A 17,682-nucleotide genomic window follows, 5' to 3' on the forward strand; every position below is an offset into this window, starting at 1 on the left:
TGCTGTTCCTGGGGCAGTGCCCCTTTATCTTACCCTTGCTGCAGTTCTTTGGGACTGGGGATGTCGGAGCCTCCGATTCCCCGTGTTCTTTCTGGGCAGTCTGTACGCAGTGCCCGCACCCGTTGCCGGGGCCTTGCACCTCTGTGCTGGGCAAGTTACTCAAACGCGTACCGGTCTTGAGGCACATTACCAGATTCAGGTGGATCAGGACCCCCACGATTATTATTATTCCTCTGCCTCTGCCTGCGCCCACTGGGGTGCCACCAGTGGCGAGGTAAGCCATCTCCTCGGCAGCAAGAATAGTCTTCTGTGCTGTCATACCTGCACCGAGCTGCACACCTCCGTTTAAAGACACCCCACCTCGACAGTTTAACTGTGTCTGCACTGCAGCGTACTTTATTTAACCTTCAGCACTCGATAGCAAGAATTTGAGCCTTTGATTTCAATTTTTCCCTTATCCCGGTTTGGAACACACAAAACCAAATTTCAGAATCTACGTCGATTATCCCCAGTCTTGTGGCAAGCTCTAAGATACGGCTAGTCAGGCACAGTTCTTCTTCCAGGCACTTATCACACAAACCCCTTGGCCAATACCCCCTTCTACAGCGTATGACCCAAACCTCGTTACAGTACTCACATTTGAAATGCACAAATGGGTAACATTCACAATCGGGCTTAGTGCACCTTATCGGCTCCCTACCAGTCATTTACTTGGTCGACGCAAAGTGAGCTTTAGGTCCCCAGGTGGAGAGGTGATTTTCCACTCTGCCGTCTCTTCCCGTGGCTCGACCTTCTTTACTCGGGATGCGTGGGTCCAACCCTCTTCTGCTGTTTGTATGGCTGTATCTGTGGTTAAGAGGACAAGAAAAGTGCCTTCCCAGTGAAGTGTTAATGGGACCTCTTCCCATGTTTTTATGAGCACCTTGTCCCCTGGTTGTATTCTGTGTATGGAGAAGCCTAAAGGGGTATTTTGTGTCAGGATTCCCTGTTTCCACAATTCCTGTAGATTTTTACTTATAGATATGAGGTGTGGTTGTATCTGTCCATCTTCTATCCTTGGATGCCCTACTGGCATACCATGTTCATATGGCATCCCATACAGCATTTCAAAAGGTGACAGCCCAGTCTCGGAGTGAGGCATGGTTCGAATATTTAATAAGGCTAAGGGGAGACACTTTAACCAAGACATTTTTGCTTCCAAAATTAATTTTGCCAGTTGAGCCTTTAATGTTTGGTTCATCCTTTCAACTTGTCCAGAGCTCTGGGGATGCCAAGGGGTGTGGTATTCCCGCCGGCTCCCTAGAGAGTCAGCTAGTTGTCTAACAATTTTTGAAGTGCGTGCCTTGATCCAAATCTATGCATTTTATTAACCCATATCGGGGAATGATTTCTTCCAGTAGAAATGTTGATACTGTTTGAGCCGTTGCCCGAGAGCTCGGGAGGGCTTCTACCCAGTGAGTTAGTTTGTCTACTATTACTAATAAGGATTTGCATCTCCCCACCTTAGGCAGATCAGTAAAATCTACCTGAATCCTTTCAAAAGGTCTGTATGCCAGTGGGCGGCTTCCCAGTGCCACCTTTCGGGTCCTTGCCTGATTAATCCTTTGACAAACCATACATCCCTGTACCTCTTGTTTGGCTAATTCATAAATCCCTTTGCACCCGAAAAATCTCAGGAATTGCTCTGCCAGGGCCTGAGCACCCCAGTGTGTTTGTTGATGCAATCTCCTCAGGATCTTTCTGGTGTAGTCCTTAGACAATAACTCCCTTCCGTCTGGCAATTTCCACTTACCTCCTTCTAGCCGGCCTCCTATCTTCTCGTACCCTTCGATTTCCTTCGGGGAGGGGTGGGGAGGATACTCCTGAACCTCCCCTTCCTCGATTCCCAGGGTACTTGCCTCCATCAAAGCCGTGCTTTTGGCCTCTTTGTCTGCAAAATTGTTCCCTCTGGTGCGGAACCGCATTCCCGTTTGGTGCCCCTTTACATGGACCACAGCAATTGCCTCTGGCCCCCTTATAGCCTTTAAGATCCGTCTGATTATTTCCTCATGCACCAGCCCTTTTCCCCAGGTATTGAGCAGCCCCCTTTCCTCCCAATTCCTCCAAAACGTGTGTACCACCCCAAATGCATATTTTGAATCTGTACAAATTGTTCCTTTTCTCCCTTCTAATTTCCACAAGGCCCTCAATACCGCATATAACACACAAGCCTGTGCTGACCACCCAGCATTCAGGGGCCCAGATTCCACCACGTCCCCGGTCCTTCTATCCACCACCGCATAACCCAACTTCCTTTTCCTGACTATGACCCTTGCAGACCCATCCACAAACCATTTCTCACCTTCTTCCAATTCTTCCTCTTCCAAGTCTGGTCTTATTTTAGTTTGTAGTTCCACCACTTCGGCACAGTCGTGGAAAGGCACTCCTGCTGCCTCCCCAAATAGGAATTGTGAGGGGTCTTGGGCCGAGGTAGTCCACAACTCCAAATCCTGGGAGTGGATTAATACAGTATTCTAGGAGCCTGGCATCAGTCAGCCATGTATCAGCCTTTTGCTGCAGAATGCTCCGTATACTATGTGGGGTGTAAACTACCAGTGGTGCCCTGAAGGTTACCGTCTTAGCTTCTTCTACTAATATTGCTACTGCTACAACTGCTTGTAAGCAGGTGGACCACCCTCTACGTACAGGGTCTAGAAGCTTTGATACGTATCCCACTGGCTTCCTGGCCCCTGCCCAGTCCTGGGTTAGAACCCCATGGGCAGTGTGATTGCTGACGTCCACAAGCAGTTGAAAAGGTTTCCTTACATCAGGAAGGCTCAACACCGGGGCAGCCACAAGAGTGTCCTTTATTTCCTTAAAACCTTCCTCATCCTGCTTTGTCCACTTGAGCTTATCCATGGTAAGCTTTTCGTAAAGAAACCTTACCTTCTCGCTGTATCCCTCGATCCATTGCCAGCAGTATCCTAGAAGCCCCAGCAGCTGCCTGACCTCCCTCTTTGTCTGGGGAGGGGGTAAGGTGATAATACCAGTTATCCTGTCCGGACCCAGCTTCTTTTTACCCTTTGTTAACCAGTGTCCTAGGTACTTGACCTCGGGCTCTGTGAACTGTAATTTGGATTTTGAGACCTTCAACCCTTTCTCCCCCAGAAAGCTTAATAGTGCTATTGTACCTGCCTGTACATCCTCCTCCCTGGGTCCGGCTACCAACAGATCATCCACCTATTGTAATAACTTGGTCCCTTTGACTGGCACAAACTCACTTAAGAGTTTCTCAAGGGCTTGCCCAAATAGGTTGGGCGAATCTACGAAGCCCTGAGGCAAGGATGTCCACCTTAATTGTTGCTTTCTATTTGTGTCCGGGTTCTCCCATTGAAATGCAAAATAGTCCTGACTTTCCCAGGCTAGCGGACAAGTCCCAAAGGCATCCTTTAAATCTATTGCACTGTACCAGGTATCTGCCGGGGATACGTTATTCAGTAGTGCGGACGGGTTCGAGACGGTAGGAAACAAGGTTTTTGTCCTTTGATTTACCGCCCGCAAATCTTGCACCGGCCTATAACTACCATCCACCTTTTGTACTGCCAGGATAGGAGTATTATGTCTTGACATACACAGCTCTAATGTGCCCTTCTTGATTAGATCCTCTATTACAGGTTTCAGTCCCCTCCTACCTTGCATGGGAATTGGGTACTCTTTGATCCTGATCGGATCCTCTGGCCTCTCAATCTCAATGTGAATAGGCTCCATGTTTGACCTCCCCGCCTCCCCCTGTGTGTGCCACACTTTAGGGTTTATTTTATTCTCATCCTCCACGGTCAGTTTGTATAAAGTTACCGTTAGCTGGGAGTCCTGTGCTATCAGGCTTATCCCCGGGACTACCATTAAATCCCTCCCCAGCAAGTTATAATCTGCTTCTTCTACCAGCAGTAAGTTCCCCAGGCAAAACTTATTTTCCAATTCCATTTCCACATTTTTCAAAACCGGTACCTTAAATGGTTCTCCTTTGGCCCCGATGACCACCATTGAGTCCTTACTTTTAGTACATCCCGGTGGCAGTCGCTGAACTGTGGTTCTTTCCGCGCCTGAATCCGCCAAAAATACCAATTCTTGTTTCTGGGGTCCAATTTTTAACTTGTATCAAGGGCTCTCCAGGTGTTCTGGACCCCAAATTATAGAGCCCCTGACACCGCTAATCCTCCTGAAAATTTTGTTCATCCTTTATTCTTTTCTTGCACTCCCTCTTGAAGTGCCCTCTCTGTTTACAGTGAAAGCACTCAGGGCCACTTACCTGTTTGTTTGTGCCCTTCTTTTGAGGGGGGTTCAGCTTGCCCCGGGGCCGTTGCGTTGGTGCCGGCTTTCCGGGATTCTGAAGCCGCTCCTGTTTTTGCGCTTCCCGTACCGCCGCCACCAACACCCTTGCTTGAGCCTTTTGTTTTTCGTCATCCCGCCTCATGTAAACCTTCTGTGCCTCCCTTAGCAATTCTTGGAGGCTTTTCTCTTGCCATATCTCTGTTCTTTCTAGCTTTTTCCACAAGTCCTCCCACGTTTTAGCAATAAATTGTGTTTTTAACAAAATAGCCCCAAGCAGAAAATTAGGGTCAGTGCCTGAATACATCTGGGGACTTTTTCTTTACCGTTCCAGCCATTTGGTAGGTGTTTCTACCCTCCCCTGGCATTCCCCCAATGCTTTACTGATGTTCTGCCCCTTTGGTACCGCCCCCTCAATTCCCTGTATTACCATGTTCCTCAGCCCTATCATTTTGAGCCGATCCTCCTCCGACTGGGCATTCCATGATGGCCTCTGTTCAGGCCACCTCTCGGCCCCGCTCCCCGCCCCGGGGATTCCTGTGTTCCCAATCCGTTATTGCAGCCTGCCGTATCATGTCCCCTTCCTCGGTGTTGAACAACGACCTTAGAATGGTGCAGATAGCATCATATGAATAGATACTGTTCCCCAAAAACTCATCCAGCCTCTCCGCCACCCCCAGAGGGTCATCCATTAATTTCCCCGTTTCCCTTCTGAAGGCTCTGACGTCTCCCGTATTGATAGGCACATTTACATGCCCAATGTCTCCGGGAGCGGTTGGTACTTCCCTTAGGGGTAGAGACCAGGTCTGTTCCCTTCCCCCTCACTATCGCCATGGTTCTCCCTCCGCGTCTTGCGACGCGTCCTGCTGGCTGGAGGAGAGGCAGTTTCGCCGGCGGGGAGTGTGTGCCCGGGGCCGTCCGCCTGCTGTGGCACGGGCGGGGGCTGAGAGGGACCCGGCGGGTCCGGCACCGCCAGAGCCGGGGGCTGTATATTACACGGCGGTGCCTGTGCCTGTGCGGGTTGAGGCGGGTGATCCACTGGAGCGGGCACTGGGGGCTGGACCTGGTTTAGGTATGGGGGTGGAAGGTTGTCCAAGGGCTCCCAGGTCTCACTCTGATTTATTTTAACACCCTGAGTTCGGACCGGGAATAGCCTGACACCAGCATATTCCCACAATCTGGCATAGTCCAGCTCCTCCCCTTCTGGCCCGCTTTCTTCATATATACCATCGTATAACGCCTGACACATTCTTGTATCAAATGTGCCAAACATGGGCCAAAACTGCTATTTCCCAATTTCCATGTTCCCCCATACCTCCACACAGTAATGTATCATCTTTTCCTTAGATTTCCCCTGTCTCTGGGGGCAGTGCTCCCAATGCTCCAAAATCCACCCCAACGGGCTTCCCCTTGGGATTTCTGGCAAACAGTCCTGCTGCCCCTTACCAGGTTTCCCCTGGGATTTTCCCTGAATTTTACTCTTTTTCTGCCCCATACCTCAACAAGCCTGCTTACCTTAATTCCTTTACCAAAGTCCTTGAATCCGTCCTGGATGATACTGAGGTTTTAGCCTGTCCCGATTGAATGTTACCAGCCTATCACTCACACAGCAAACCGCTCTGTGGACCAGCAACTGGTGGTGAGCTCTCTTACCTTTTCCCCGGACTTCCAAAGTCCTGGACCAAAGAGGTTTACTGTTGTAGATGTCGGCGAACCCAATGGGAAGAACGATGATATCCAACTCCACCTCAGAAGGCCGAACGATTTCTCCACCATAACTATGCTACAACACACCAATATGCTATATAAAAGAGGATACCAAACACTACATGCCACTTTCTCTAACCATCATATCTAACTCCTCACAACTCGTGACCCTGTTCTCCAGAGCCCAGACACAGGTGGATCCGATTGGCTGTCAGGCCCAAACAATCCACCATGATCCAACCAAGCGCTCACTCTGGGTAAACAATTCTCCAAACACATTCCACAAGAGAAAAACAAGGAGCAGAAATAGAAATTGTTTTCTCTTTCATTTCTCTCTGTGCACCTCAATAAAAAATCCTGAGAGAGAGAGAAATGTGCTTGCCACAGTTTACCAGTTCTCAAACACCCGAGAACATACCCTCCCTCATCAATCCGCCCGTGATCGAACCCCTGAACTCCCCGAGTTGCACGCTTTACACGTAAAATGAGATTTCCCCATTCCGTTTGCTTCCCCCGCAACCGACCACTTTCCTCGTGGAAGAGTGGAACTGCGATCGTCTTGGGGCCTCTCTCACCCCGTGACAATGGCACATCTCACACACACGCTCGATCACCCCTCACTCAACCATGCGATACTTACGGTCCTTTTTCCCGCGTGGATTCTTCGTGCACGTAGATTTTTATGAGTGAAAAAATTTAACCGCGGCCTCGGAGATTCTGCTCCGAGTTCCCAAGAGCTCTGGGCCCGTTTTATCCCCCGTTTTTGATAGTGGCTCTGGCTCCGAATTCAAAATCTGTTTGGTTCTACGGGACTCCCCAGTGCCCTCCAGCCATCAAAATTGGCAGGGTGCCGCCCAGACAAAAAAGGGTTTCCCCAGACCCCCAAATCAGATCACATCAAGGCTCACCATGATTGTTATAAATGAATGCTCCAATTTATTAATTTAAAAAAATGTATTTATTGGACCAAATAAAAATTTAAAGAATAACAATGAAAAGCCACTATCCAAAAAAAGGCAGTGCTGAACCCGGGTATCAGCACTTCGGTGAGACACAGGTTTGACCGCTACAGCAGAGGGTCCCCTATGCTTCACGCCGACTGTCCTGCCCGAGCAATTTTTATATGGTTTTTCTTGCCCAAGGCAGAGTCCCTTTTCTTCCTTTTTGGACTGCACATATTCAGGTGGAGTTCTTTCTCTGTGGCAAGTTGAACAAAACACATCCGGAGAGTGATGAGCACCCATGATCGCGTTCCCGGAATTCAGCATTGAGATGTATCTCCCCGATGGCTCTGGCTATCTCAATCTCAGATATTTATCGCGTATTCTTCGTCCGGGTGCTCCTCAGACCGCCTTGATGGACGATCCATCTCCGGGCTGGCCATGTTCATTTGATTGTAAATTAAGTTCTCCCTCCCTTGTCCAGGTGGTTTTGACATTGTGTTGCAATCCCTGTCACTGGCATGTGCATTTTAAAACTTCTTATAAGAGTATATCTTAACAGTACATGACAATAAAATATACAACAATCTTCTTTGCACGAATTATCATATACATATAGAGCATCCTCATCTTTCCAAAATTCCTGTGCCTATTTAAGTCCAGCCTGGGATGGTGCCCCCATTTTTAGTTCAGTTCTGTAGCGATTTATCCCCAGCAATCCTGCTGACCACACCCATTTCAATGCTGCAAAAACCTAACTCTGGGCTGCAGTATGTGAATCACGCTTTGGTGTGTGAGGTGGCAGAGCACCAGAGGAGGCATTCTTCAGAAGGGACATTCGGTAGATTAGTGAAGTGACTGTCAGAACCCGGGCTCGCTCTTAGAACGCCTGCGCCACACCAGGAGCGCGGAACTGCCTCAGCAGGGGGATTTACCAGAGGCAGAACCTTTAGAGCCACTTGCTGGAAGGTGCCAGAAACAAGCCACAACAGGGACCAGGCAGAGGAGAGAGGAGGCAGCTCTCCGTTCCACATGAGGTTCCACATGAAAGGGTTTATTTCAGGTGAAAAGAACAGAAACAAAGAGCCCCGGGCACTCCTGTGCAAGATACAAGTCAGGGGGCACATACAAACAGCTAACCAACAGGGAATCCTCAGGGGCGAAGTGGGGGGATTACACCAAGTGTCTGGAGCCAGTTGGGGTAGGAGGGTGGAAAGGATGAGCCACATGGGCCAGTGGGGCTTCGAGGAATAGGGGAATTCCAAAGGGATGTTGCAATCAGGGATTGGCCCCATGTGAAAGTGGCAGGGAAGGTTTGGGGACCATGGGACTGGGTTGCTATGACAGGCAGGGAAAGAGCTGAACAAGAGGCGGGGAATGGCATGAGGGTCAGCTTTGAGGGAGGGTAAAACCCGGGGGTAAGCAAACTCAGGGTGAAAATTGGGGTACAACAGAACGAACCACCTAACAAGGAAAGAATAAAATAAATTTATACCGTAACAATCAAGAGCGTCTCCAGGCACACAGTCTGACCAGCAATGTAAGCAGGCAAAATAAAGGTTTTGCTGAGCAATGACCCTTGGATGAAGCAAAACATTTACAATCAGAGCAGTCCATTTGTACAGATGGGGGTACACTCTGGGGGTACAGCCAATGCCATGAGGTCACAGCAGGCTCTGGGGTCACAGCAGGCTGAGGTCACAGCAGGCTCTGAGGTCACAGAGGTGCCGGAGCCCCGTGGCTGCACAGCACCACAAGGACCGAGCAGTCAGTCCTTGAGCACAACTGTTGCGGCAGCAGCGGCGGTGGCAGCAGTGGTGCTGACTTTGGGACAGCGGTGTCAGGACAGCGGTGGCAGCAAGAGCTGCGGGACTGGCAGAGGGCGAGGCACCATGGCCCTTGCTCTACGCCTCTTCCTCCCGCTCCTCCTGGCCGTGGCCCTGCTTGCCAGGGCTGCCCAGGCTGCTCCGTTGCAAGCGCGGGGAGCAGGTGAACTGGCAGCCTGGCTCCCCTTTCCCGGGAGAGCGCTCCCTGCTCGCCGGGAAGCGCTGCGGGATGGTTTTCCCCTGGGCTTGAGGGAGTGTTTCCTGGGGGAGAGGGAGAGAGTCCCCAGGGGCTCAGGGCTGCTCCACCCTCCCTGCCAGGGATGTTGCACAGGGCCTGCAAGGAGGATGGAGAGTGACCAGGAGCCAGCCCAGAGCTTCCCAGGCCCCTGTGCAGCTTTGGCCGTGTCCTTTCACATCTGGCTGCCACGGCCTTACCCAACTGCCTTGCAGTGCCCCGCTCCCAAAACCAGAAGGGGATCCCAGCACACCATGGAAATGGTTCTGATCTGTGCTCCCTTCTAGACTGGGATCATGACTTGGATTATTTGGAAGTCCTGATGAATGACGGCTTGAAGTTCTTGGAGGATGTTGGAGGCAAGTTTTCAGTGTGCCTTTCCTGAGAGAATAACCTGAGTCAATGTGACAAGAGCTCACTCATGAGCCATTTCCCTTAACATCATCTTAAGTTTGAAGGAAACTGGAAGCCTTGCCCTGCTCCCTTCTGGAGCCCAGAACGATCCCACAGGATCGCTGTCAGTGGGAGGAAGGAGCATTTGGCTGTCCATCTTCCTCCCATGTGCAATGCCAGTGTGTCCTTCCGTGTGCTCTGTGCAGCCACGGAGGAGAGCAGAGAGGGAAGGGGCCGGGCTCAGGGCTGCGCCCCCGGGCCGAGCCTTGGGTGCAGCCTGAGGATCTCCTACAGCGCCACGGGAGCTCTTCTGTCCTGCCTTTCTTTGCAGCTGAACCTGTTGCTGAAGGTGGTGCAGCTTCCCAACCCATACCCAGTACTGACCCTCTGGGAGATGCTGAGGGTAGGTCAAGGCCTTTCCCCCTGGAAGAGCTGCCAGCTCAGAGCCCAAAGCTCGGCCAGGGGGGCAAAGCTGCAGGTGCCAGGACAGAACCATGCATGTGTGTGCCCTCGTCCTGCACCATCCCCTCAGCGCTCCTGCAGCTCAGTGCTGCCCGTGCAGATCTGCAGAGATGACAGAAGCTCCTGTGGCTGTTGAGTTACAGGTGTGTCTGCAGAGAGGACTTTCCCAGGATCTTTGGTGGAAGTTGCACACAAGCCCAGCTCCCATCACAAGGGTGAGTAGTGTGTCCCTGCTGACCCCACAGGCTGTGCACTGGTTTTGTGGGATCCAGTCCTGGGAAATGGAAATATTTTGCTCTAAGGTCCTCAGACAGAGAAGATCAAAGACACAGCAAACAAGATATCCCTGGAACCATCTGAACTCATGTGGCAAATGCTGAGGGAAATGCTGCAGGGAGGACAAGGTGAGAGCATTTCCCTCAGCCTTCCCCTGGGACTCTGCCGCTGGGAGCATTCCCTGCACATCTGGACACACCGTGCCCGGTACAGCGGGAAGGGATCCATGGCAGCCTGGCTGGCCCGCTGCTGCTTTCACGGCCTGCAGGGCTGTTTCCCAGCCTGGCCTGGCTGCAGCTTCTCCCCAGCCGCTGCAGGAAGGCATTTGGCAGCAGCTGACAGGGAGCCCAAACTGCACCATGGGCCGTGCACACCCTGAGATCCCCTGCAATTTCCCAGTCTTTGGGTGGATCTGGTTTAGGGGCTGTTTGGAGAAGGGACCAGCATCCAACACTCCCAAAATCCTGAGTGTTTTCCGATCCTTACCCATGCCTTTCACAAGTATCGCCTCCTGAAGCTGTCACTTTTCCCATTCCCAAAAGGGAATGTTTCCATCTGATCCAGCTGTCCCTTTTCCATTCTCCAGACATGGAAGGAGAGGCTGTGCAGAAGGAAGCATTTCCCAGAGGAAGCAGTGATTCTGTGCCAGCCTCTGCTGCAGGAAGGGAGGCGATGCCAGGCACAGTCACTGGAGGTAATTGCTGTGCCTCTGGGCCGGAGCCCTGCTGAGGCTTGAGCTGCCCTCTCTGCAGCTTGGCAGTGCGGGCACAGCCCGGACAAGATCGGCACAGCCCAGGGGAATTATCCTGAGCAGGCTTAGGGCACTCGGGTACTGAGCAGTCCTGCTGGGGTCCCTCTGTGGGAGACACATCCCGAAACCTGGGAGAGACTGCACAGGGTGACCATGGTGGGGAAAGGGCAGAGGGCGAGAGCAAGGCTCCAGTGTGTCCTGAGAGGGACTGGCTATGGGCCCTCGGGCTGGGGGAGGTGTCCTAGCAGAAGGAGGGCAGGAGGGACAGAGGGAGGGAGGGAGGGACAGTTGTGGCACTGCCTGCTGCAGTCTTCCCCTGGCCTTTAGGGAGGATTTCCTCTGCATGGGAGTGAGAGACTCCCATTGGGCCGTGGGCTGCTCCAGCTGCCCCTCCAGGGATGTTGCACAGGGCAGGGAAAGAGTGTGGAGAGTGACCAGGAGCCAGCCCAGAGTTCCCCAGGCCCCTGTGCAGCTTTGGCCATGTCCATTGACATCTGGCTCCTACGGCCTTACCCAACTGCCTTGCAGTGCCCATTTCTCAGAGGCAGAAGGAGATGCCAGCACACCCTGAAATATGTTCTCATCTGTGCTCCGTTCTAGATGAGGTTGATGGGAAGGCTCCTCCATTAGCTTGGCTGAATGAAGTTCTGAAGCCCTTGGAGCCTCCTGCAGGTATGTTCCCACTGTCCCACCAAGGAATAATTGCTGACAGCCTGCCAGGACAGGTGACAGAAGCTTCTCTGGCTGTTCAATTACAGCTGTGTCTGCAGGGAGGAATTTTCCTGCCCCTTTGCTGATTGCTCCACGCAAGCCCGGCTCCCTTCGCAGGGGTGAGTAGTGTGTCCCTGCTGACCCCATAGGCTGTGCACTGGTTTTGTGGCATGCAGTCCTGGGAAATGGAACTACTTTCTGTTAAGGTCCTCCGAGAGGGAAGAACAAACCTAGAGGAGAGAAGGAATCGCTTGAGTCAAACAACATCCTGAAACAAATAGTGAAGAAACTGCACAAAGGGCATGGTGAGAGCATTTCCCTCAGCCTTCCCCTGGGACTCTGCAGCCGAGGGCTTTCCCTGCACATCTGAACACGCTGTGCGCGGAACAGTGGGAAGGGATCCATGGCAGCCTTGCGGCCCCACTGTTGCTTTCACACCTTGCAGGGCTGTTTCCCAGTCCCCAGCCTCTGCATTTGGCACCAGCTGACAGGGTGGCCAAACTGCATCATGGGCCATGCACATTCTGGGATCCCCTGCAATTTCCCAGTGTCTGAGCAGATCAGGAGGTGCAGCTGATTGCAAGGGTGTGCTACTCACAAGGGAGTGCTCTGGCCCAGTGACAAGAGCTTGGGACATTTCCTGATCCATATCAATGTCTTTGACAAGCCTGGCATCCTGAAGATGCCCCATCCCCAGTGAGGAACAGCCCCACCTGATCCAGCTGTGCCTTTTCCTTTCTCCAGAGATGGAAGGAGAGGCTGTGCTAAAGGCTGAGTTTCCCGGAGGAACCAGTGGCTCATTGGCAGCCTCTGCTGCAGGAAGGGAGGCGATGCCAGGCACAGTCACTGGAGGTAATTGCTGTGTCTCTGGGCCTGAGCCCTGCTGAGGCTTGAGCTGCCCTCTCTGCTGCTTGGCAGTGCAGGCACAGCCCAGACAAGAGCGGCACAGCCCAGGGGAATTGTCCTTATCCTGAGCAGGCTCAGGGCACTCGGGTACTGAGCAGTCCTGCTGGGGTCCCTCTGTGGGAGACACATCCCGAAACCTGGGAGAGACTGCACAGAGTAACCATGGTGGGGAAAGTGCAGAGGGCAGGAGCAAGGCTCCAGTGTGTCCTGTGAGCACCTGGCTACGTCCCCTGGGGCTCTGGGAAGTTTCCCAGCAGAAGGAGGGCAGGAGGGACAGAGGGAGGGAGGGAGGGACAATTGTGGCACTGCCTGCCGCAGTCTACCCTTGGCCTTTAGGGAGGATTTCCTCTGTGGGAGGAAGAACGCCCCCAGCACCCAGGGCTACTCCCGCTCCCCCTCCAGGGATGTTGCCAGGGCAGGGAAAGAGTGTAGAGAGGATCAGGAGCCAGCCTAGAGCTCCCCAGGCCCCTGTGCATCTTTGGCCATATCCATTTCCATCTGGTTCCCACAGCCTTACCCAACTGCCTTGCAGTACTCAGTTCCCTGAGGCAGAGGGGGACTACAGCACACCATGGAAATGGTTCTGATCTGTGCTCCCTTCTAGATTGGGATCACAAACTGGATTATTTGGAAGCCCTGCTGGAAAATGGCTTGAAGATCTTGGAGGATGTTGGAGGCAAGTTTTCAGTGTGCCTTTCCTGAGAGAATAACCTGAGTCAATGTGACAAGGGCTCACTCATGAGCCATTTCCCTTAACATCATCTTAAGATTGAAGGAAACTGGAAGCCTTGCCCTGCTCCCTTCTGGAGCCCAGAGCGATCCCACAGGATCGCTGTCAGTGGGAGGAAGGAGCATTTGGCTGTCCATCTTCCTCCCATGTGCAATGCCAGTGTGTCCTTCCGTGTGCTCTGTGCAGCCAGGGAGAAGAGCAGAGAGGGAAGGGGCCGGGCTCAGGGCTGCGCCCCCGGGCTGAGCCTTGGGTGCAGCCTGAGGATCTCCTACAGTGCCACAGGAGCTGTTCTGTCCTGCCTTTCTTTGCAGCTGAACCTGTTGCTGAAGGTGGTGCAGCTTCCCAACCCATACCCAGTACTGACCCTCTGGGAGATGCTGAGGGTAGGTCAAGGCCTTTCCCCCTGGGAGAGCTGCCAGCTCAGAGCCCAAAGCTCGGCCAGGGAGGCATCGCTGCAAGTGCCAGGACAGAACCATGCATGTGTGTGCCCTCGCCCTGCACCATCCCCTCAGCGCTCCTGCAGCTCAGTGCTGCCCGTGCAGATCTGCAGAGATGACAGAAGCTCCTGTGGCTGTTCAGTTACAGGTGTGTCTGCAGGGAGGACTTCTCCAGCTCCTGGGCTGGATGCTGCGCACCAACAGACCTCCCGTCGCAGGGGTGAGTAGTGTGCCCCTGCTGACCCCACAGGCTGTGCACTGGTTTTGTGGGATCCATTCCTGGGAAATGGAACAACTTTCTCTCTTTCTCTTAAGGACCTCCAAAAGGAAAGACCCAAGATACCGCAGCCACAAAGTCTCATGAGTCAAACGAATTCCTGAGACAAACACAGAAGGAAGCACAGGGAGGACAAGGTGGGAACATTCCCCTCAGCCTTCTCTGGGACTCAGCAGCCGGGGGATTTCCCTGCACATCTGGACACGCCGTGCCCGGCCCAGCAGGAAGGGATCCATGGCAGCCTGGCTGCCCCGCTGCTGCTTTCACGGCCTGCAGGGCTGTTTCCCAGCCTGGCCTGGCTGCAGCTTCTCCCCAGCCTCTGCAGGAAGGCATTTGGTAGCAGCTGATTGGGAGTCCAAACTGCACCACGAGTTATACACACCCTGAGATCCCCTGCAATTTCCCAGTGTCTGAGCAGATCAGGAGACGCAGCTGTTTGCACAAGGGAGTTCTCTGGCCCCCACAGCCTGGGCATTCTCCTGATCTTTACCTGTGACTTTGACAAGCATTGCCTCCAGAAGATGCCACCTCTCCAATGGGGAATGTTTCCATCTGATCCAGCTGTGCCTCTTCCTTTTTCAAGTGATGGACCAAACATCTCTGCAGAAGGAGGCACATCCCGGAGGAAGCAGTGGCTCAGTGGCAGCCCCTGCTGCAGGGAGGAAGGCGATGCCAGGCACGGGCACAGGCACAGGAGGTAACTGCTGTGCCAGGCTCAGCCGGGCTCAGCCCTCGGCGGGGCTGTATGGCAGCAGCTCTTCCCCCAGGCCCTGCCCTTGCACGGCCCGGCAGCAGCCAAAGCTGGAGGCGCCTCGGCTTCCAGGCCTCTGGAGCTCGTTCACAGCCCCGGGGAATCGGGACTCACGCACCAACGCCCCTCCCGCTGCAGCTGCTCCCGGAGCTGGCCCTGAGTTCCCAGAGGCCCAAGGCACGGGAGCAGCCCCGAGAGGGAGCCCTGCTGCGAGCCCAGGGCCAGAGCCAGCCCTGGCTCCTGACTGGGCAGGGGCTGCACTGGCTCCTGACAGGGCCTGACTCTGTCCCCTGGGGCTGGGGGAGCTGTCCCAGGGCAGGGAGGCCCAGGGCTGGCAGGGGCTGCTCAGGGAAGGGTTTGGCCTGTGTCCGTCAAAGCAGCGACTGCCCAAGCAGCTGCGCTGGCCCCGGGCTCTCCTCCCGGCCTGCTGGGCTTTGTTGGGTGGCACAGCCTGTGCCCTGCAGGCCCCAGCTCTGGGGGAAACAGAGAACGTCCTGGCCGTATGCACCCTGCTGCCAGCTCAGCAGTGCAGCACAGCGCGGGCTCACGCTCCCCGTTGCTCCCACAGATGCAGCCAGCACCACAGCACCTGTTCCAGATTCCCAGAAGGGCATCGGAAGGGGTTTCTGTCATGGAACAGGCTACTGGCTAGGGTTAATGGCAGGCATGCTTCTTTTGGAGCTTGTCTGCATGTTGTGCTGCTTTAGAATCTGGTATTCCTGGAAGAGAAAATGGTGAGTGCTTTGTTGCTTTTCCCCTCAAACAGCTTATTTTGAAAGTCTCTTATAGACAGGGAAGGTTCCCAGAGAGGCTGCAGTGGAGTTGTGGCCAGTCTGTGGTTGTCCAAAGAACTCTGCTGAGGGTTTTGCTGCTGCTCAGTGCTTTCATTGGCCTCTTAATTGCTGGGCCTTGTCCTGGGGGGCCCGCTGGGGCTGCAGCCAGTGCTGGCTCCCACTGAGGATGCCTGGCCAAGAGCAGCCCCAGGGGCACAGGGCAGAGGCGAGGCAAGGTGGGGAGGAGAAAGAGCAGGGACGAGATTGCCCTTGAAAGGCAGTCGCGCTCTGGGGCCCGCTCCTGGCCAGGGAGCCTGCCCAGAGCTGTCCCCTGCTCGCCGGGGCCTTGAGGGGCAGCTGTCCAGCTGGGCCAAGGTGTGCCAGCAGCTCCAGCCGGGCTGGGGAGCCTTGCCAGCTCTGGGCCCTGCTGTGCAGGAGGGTCCCAGTGTGCCACTGGCAGCTGGTGGCCTCAGGCTCTCCTCTCTTTCCACAGTCGCAGCTCTGGACAGGAGATGAAAGGCGGGGGCTTCCCCTCACACCCAGACTGCTTGTGGAGCACCTCCAGCAGTAATAAGGGCCTGGTCAGCCCTTTCTGGAGTTCTGAGCAGAGGACACCAGTAGATCTGTCTACGAGGATATCTCCAAAGACCCTGTAGATCCCACTGCCACTTCCTATCCCCATGGGTATCCCCAAGCTGCCTTCACCCGTTTTTGATCTCCCTCTGTCCCGTCCCAGCCCATTCCCCAGTTCTTCTAAAGACCCCGGTACCAGCCCAGCACCCTCCAGCCCCAACTGAGACCAACATGGTCCCTCCTCTGCCCCTAAGCTCCCTGGCCCTGCCCCCTAAATGCTATTGAAGGTAACCCCCCGCCCCTGCCAGGGTAGGTGATGGCCCCCACTTCAGTTGCAATAAAGAGATGGAGCTGTCACCCCCGTGTCTGGGTGGTACCACCAGCAAAGCCCAGCCGGCACCAGCACTGGCTGAGCTCCATGCCCAGGAGCAGCCGTGGATGCCCACGGTGAGGGCAGGCAGGAGCCAGGCAGGGGCTGCTGTGAGCAGCGGCAGGGCCCCGAGGGGCTGGGGGAGCCCATGCTGAGCGTCCCTGGGCTGAGGGCACATTTCCTTCCGTGGGATCATCTGGGCCTGGAGCTCCTCCAGTGGCATGCCCAGGAAAAGAGGGAAGCCATCAAGAACATCTCCAGGGACACAGCCTGACCTGCAATGCCAGCAGGCAAAACAAAGCTCCTCCCTAATTAACACACACTTGATAAGACCTAATTGATGGGCCATCAGCAATCCAGGGTGCTGCACAGGGTCTGCTCCTCTGGGCGAGGGCCAGAAGGGAAGGGAAGGGCTGTGTGGCCTCGGGGCCTGATGGGGCTGATGAACAGCCCCAGAGGCACAACAAGCCAGCTGCAATCACACTTGATTTCCAGGTCAAAACACTTGGCCTAGCTGGCCTGGGCTTCCCCATAAGGCACGTGGGGGCTTTGGAGTCCCCCAAAGGGTGCACGAGGGACTAGGGTCCCTTGTGAGACACACAGGGATATTTTAGGTTCTCTCTGAGGCATGGAGGACTCTGGGGGTCCACTGTAAGTCATGCAAGGGATTTGGAATCCTGTGTGAGGCACGCAGGGGGCTTGGGATGTCTCCCACGGTGTGCAGGGTGCTGGGGGTCTCTGCTGGGGCCCGTGATGGGGTTTTGGGGTCTCATTTCAGATGTGGAGAGGGCTGCGGACTCTCATAAGCGTGCCGGTGCTTTGCGTCCCTCCTGCTGCAGGCAGTGGGGCTGGAGTGTCTTCTGAGGCACGCAGGGGCCGGAGCCCTCCCGGCTTCCCTGCTTGGCCCTCCCGGGCCCGTCCGGCTCGGGGCTGCCGCGGCCCAGGGGCAGCCGCCCTGCCGGGACGGCTGTGGCGAGGGGGCGAGGCGGAGCTGCCCCGCCGGGTCGCGCTGCACGGGCACGGCACGGGCGGTGCTGAGCGCCGGGCAGGCGGCACCCCGAGCCCAGGGGCCGCAGCCCCGGCCCTGCCTCCAGCGGAGCCGGGCACAGGCAGCCCCGCAGGCAGAGCGGCGGGACCGGGCACCGCTCAGCGCCCGAGGGGACGGAACCGATGCCACAGGAGCCTGGGGAGCCCTGAGCAGGGCCCTGGCGCTGCCCGCTCGGCTCTCCCGGGCCTGTGGCCATCCCAGGCACCA

At 54.9% G+C, this 17,682-nt stretch overlaps 1 protein-coding gene across 3 annotated transcripts; it reads left to right on the forward strand.

Moving 5' to 3' along the window:
* The first annotated feature begins 8,720 nt into the window (after nucleotides 1–8,720).
* LOC128794136 (uncharacterized) lies at nucleotides 8,721–16,378 on the forward strand. 3 transcript variants are annotated; one of them, XM_053953796.1, is made up of 17 exons: nucleotides 8,721–8,945; nucleotides 9,305–9,376; nucleotides 9,742–9,813; nucleotides 10,010–10,087; nucleotides 10,175–10,276; nucleotides 10,735–10,842; nucleotides 11,500–11,571; nucleotides 11,658–11,729; nucleotides 11,817–11,915; nucleotides 12,355–12,462; nucleotides 13,121–13,192; nucleotides 13,558–13,629; nucleotides 13,826–13,903; nucleotides 13,999–14,097; nucleotides 14,544–14,657; nucleotides 15,280–15,445; nucleotides 15,978–16,378. In XM_053953796.1, exons 1-17 carry the CDS (start codon nucleotides 8,849–8,851, stop codon nucleotides 16,138–16,140), a joined length of 1,644 nt encoding a protein of 547 aa, XP_053809771.1. In that variant the 5' UTR covers nucleotides 8,721–8,848; the 3' UTR covers nucleotides 16,141–16,378. The 3 variants fall into 3 exon arrangements, with proteins under 3 accessions (XP_053809771.1, XP_053809773.1, XP_053809772.1); XM_053953798.1 differs by having other exon boundaries at nucleotides 13,832–13,903; XM_053953797.1 differs by having other exon boundaries at nucleotides 8,722–8,945; nucleotides 10,016–10,087.
* Nucleotides 16,379–17,682: the final 1,304 nt, after the last annotated feature.

Source organism: Vidua chalybeata, chromosome 12 (assembly GCF_026979565.1).
Source record: "Vidua chalybeata isolate OUT-0048 chromosome 12, bVidCha1 merged haplotype, whole genome shotgun sequence".
Lineage (NCBI taxonomy): Eukaryota > Metazoa > Chordata > Aves > Passeriformes > Viduidae > Vidua > Vidua chalybeata.

Bases quoted from the DNA above. Each gene is read 5' to 3' on its own strand.
- LOC128794136 (XM_053953796.1), top strand. From the start codon at position 8,849: ATGGCCCTTGCTCTACGCCTCTTCCTCCCGCTCCTCCTGGCCGTGGCC. The intron at 11,572-11,657 runs GTATGTTCCCAC...GTTCAATTACAG, and splicing joins GCCCTTGGAGCCTCCTGCAG to CTGTGTCTGCAGGGAGGAAT. The intron at 14,098-14,543 runs GTGGGAACATTC...TCCTTTTTCAAG, and splicing joins GGAAGCACAGGGAGGACAAG to TGATGGACCAAACATCTCTG.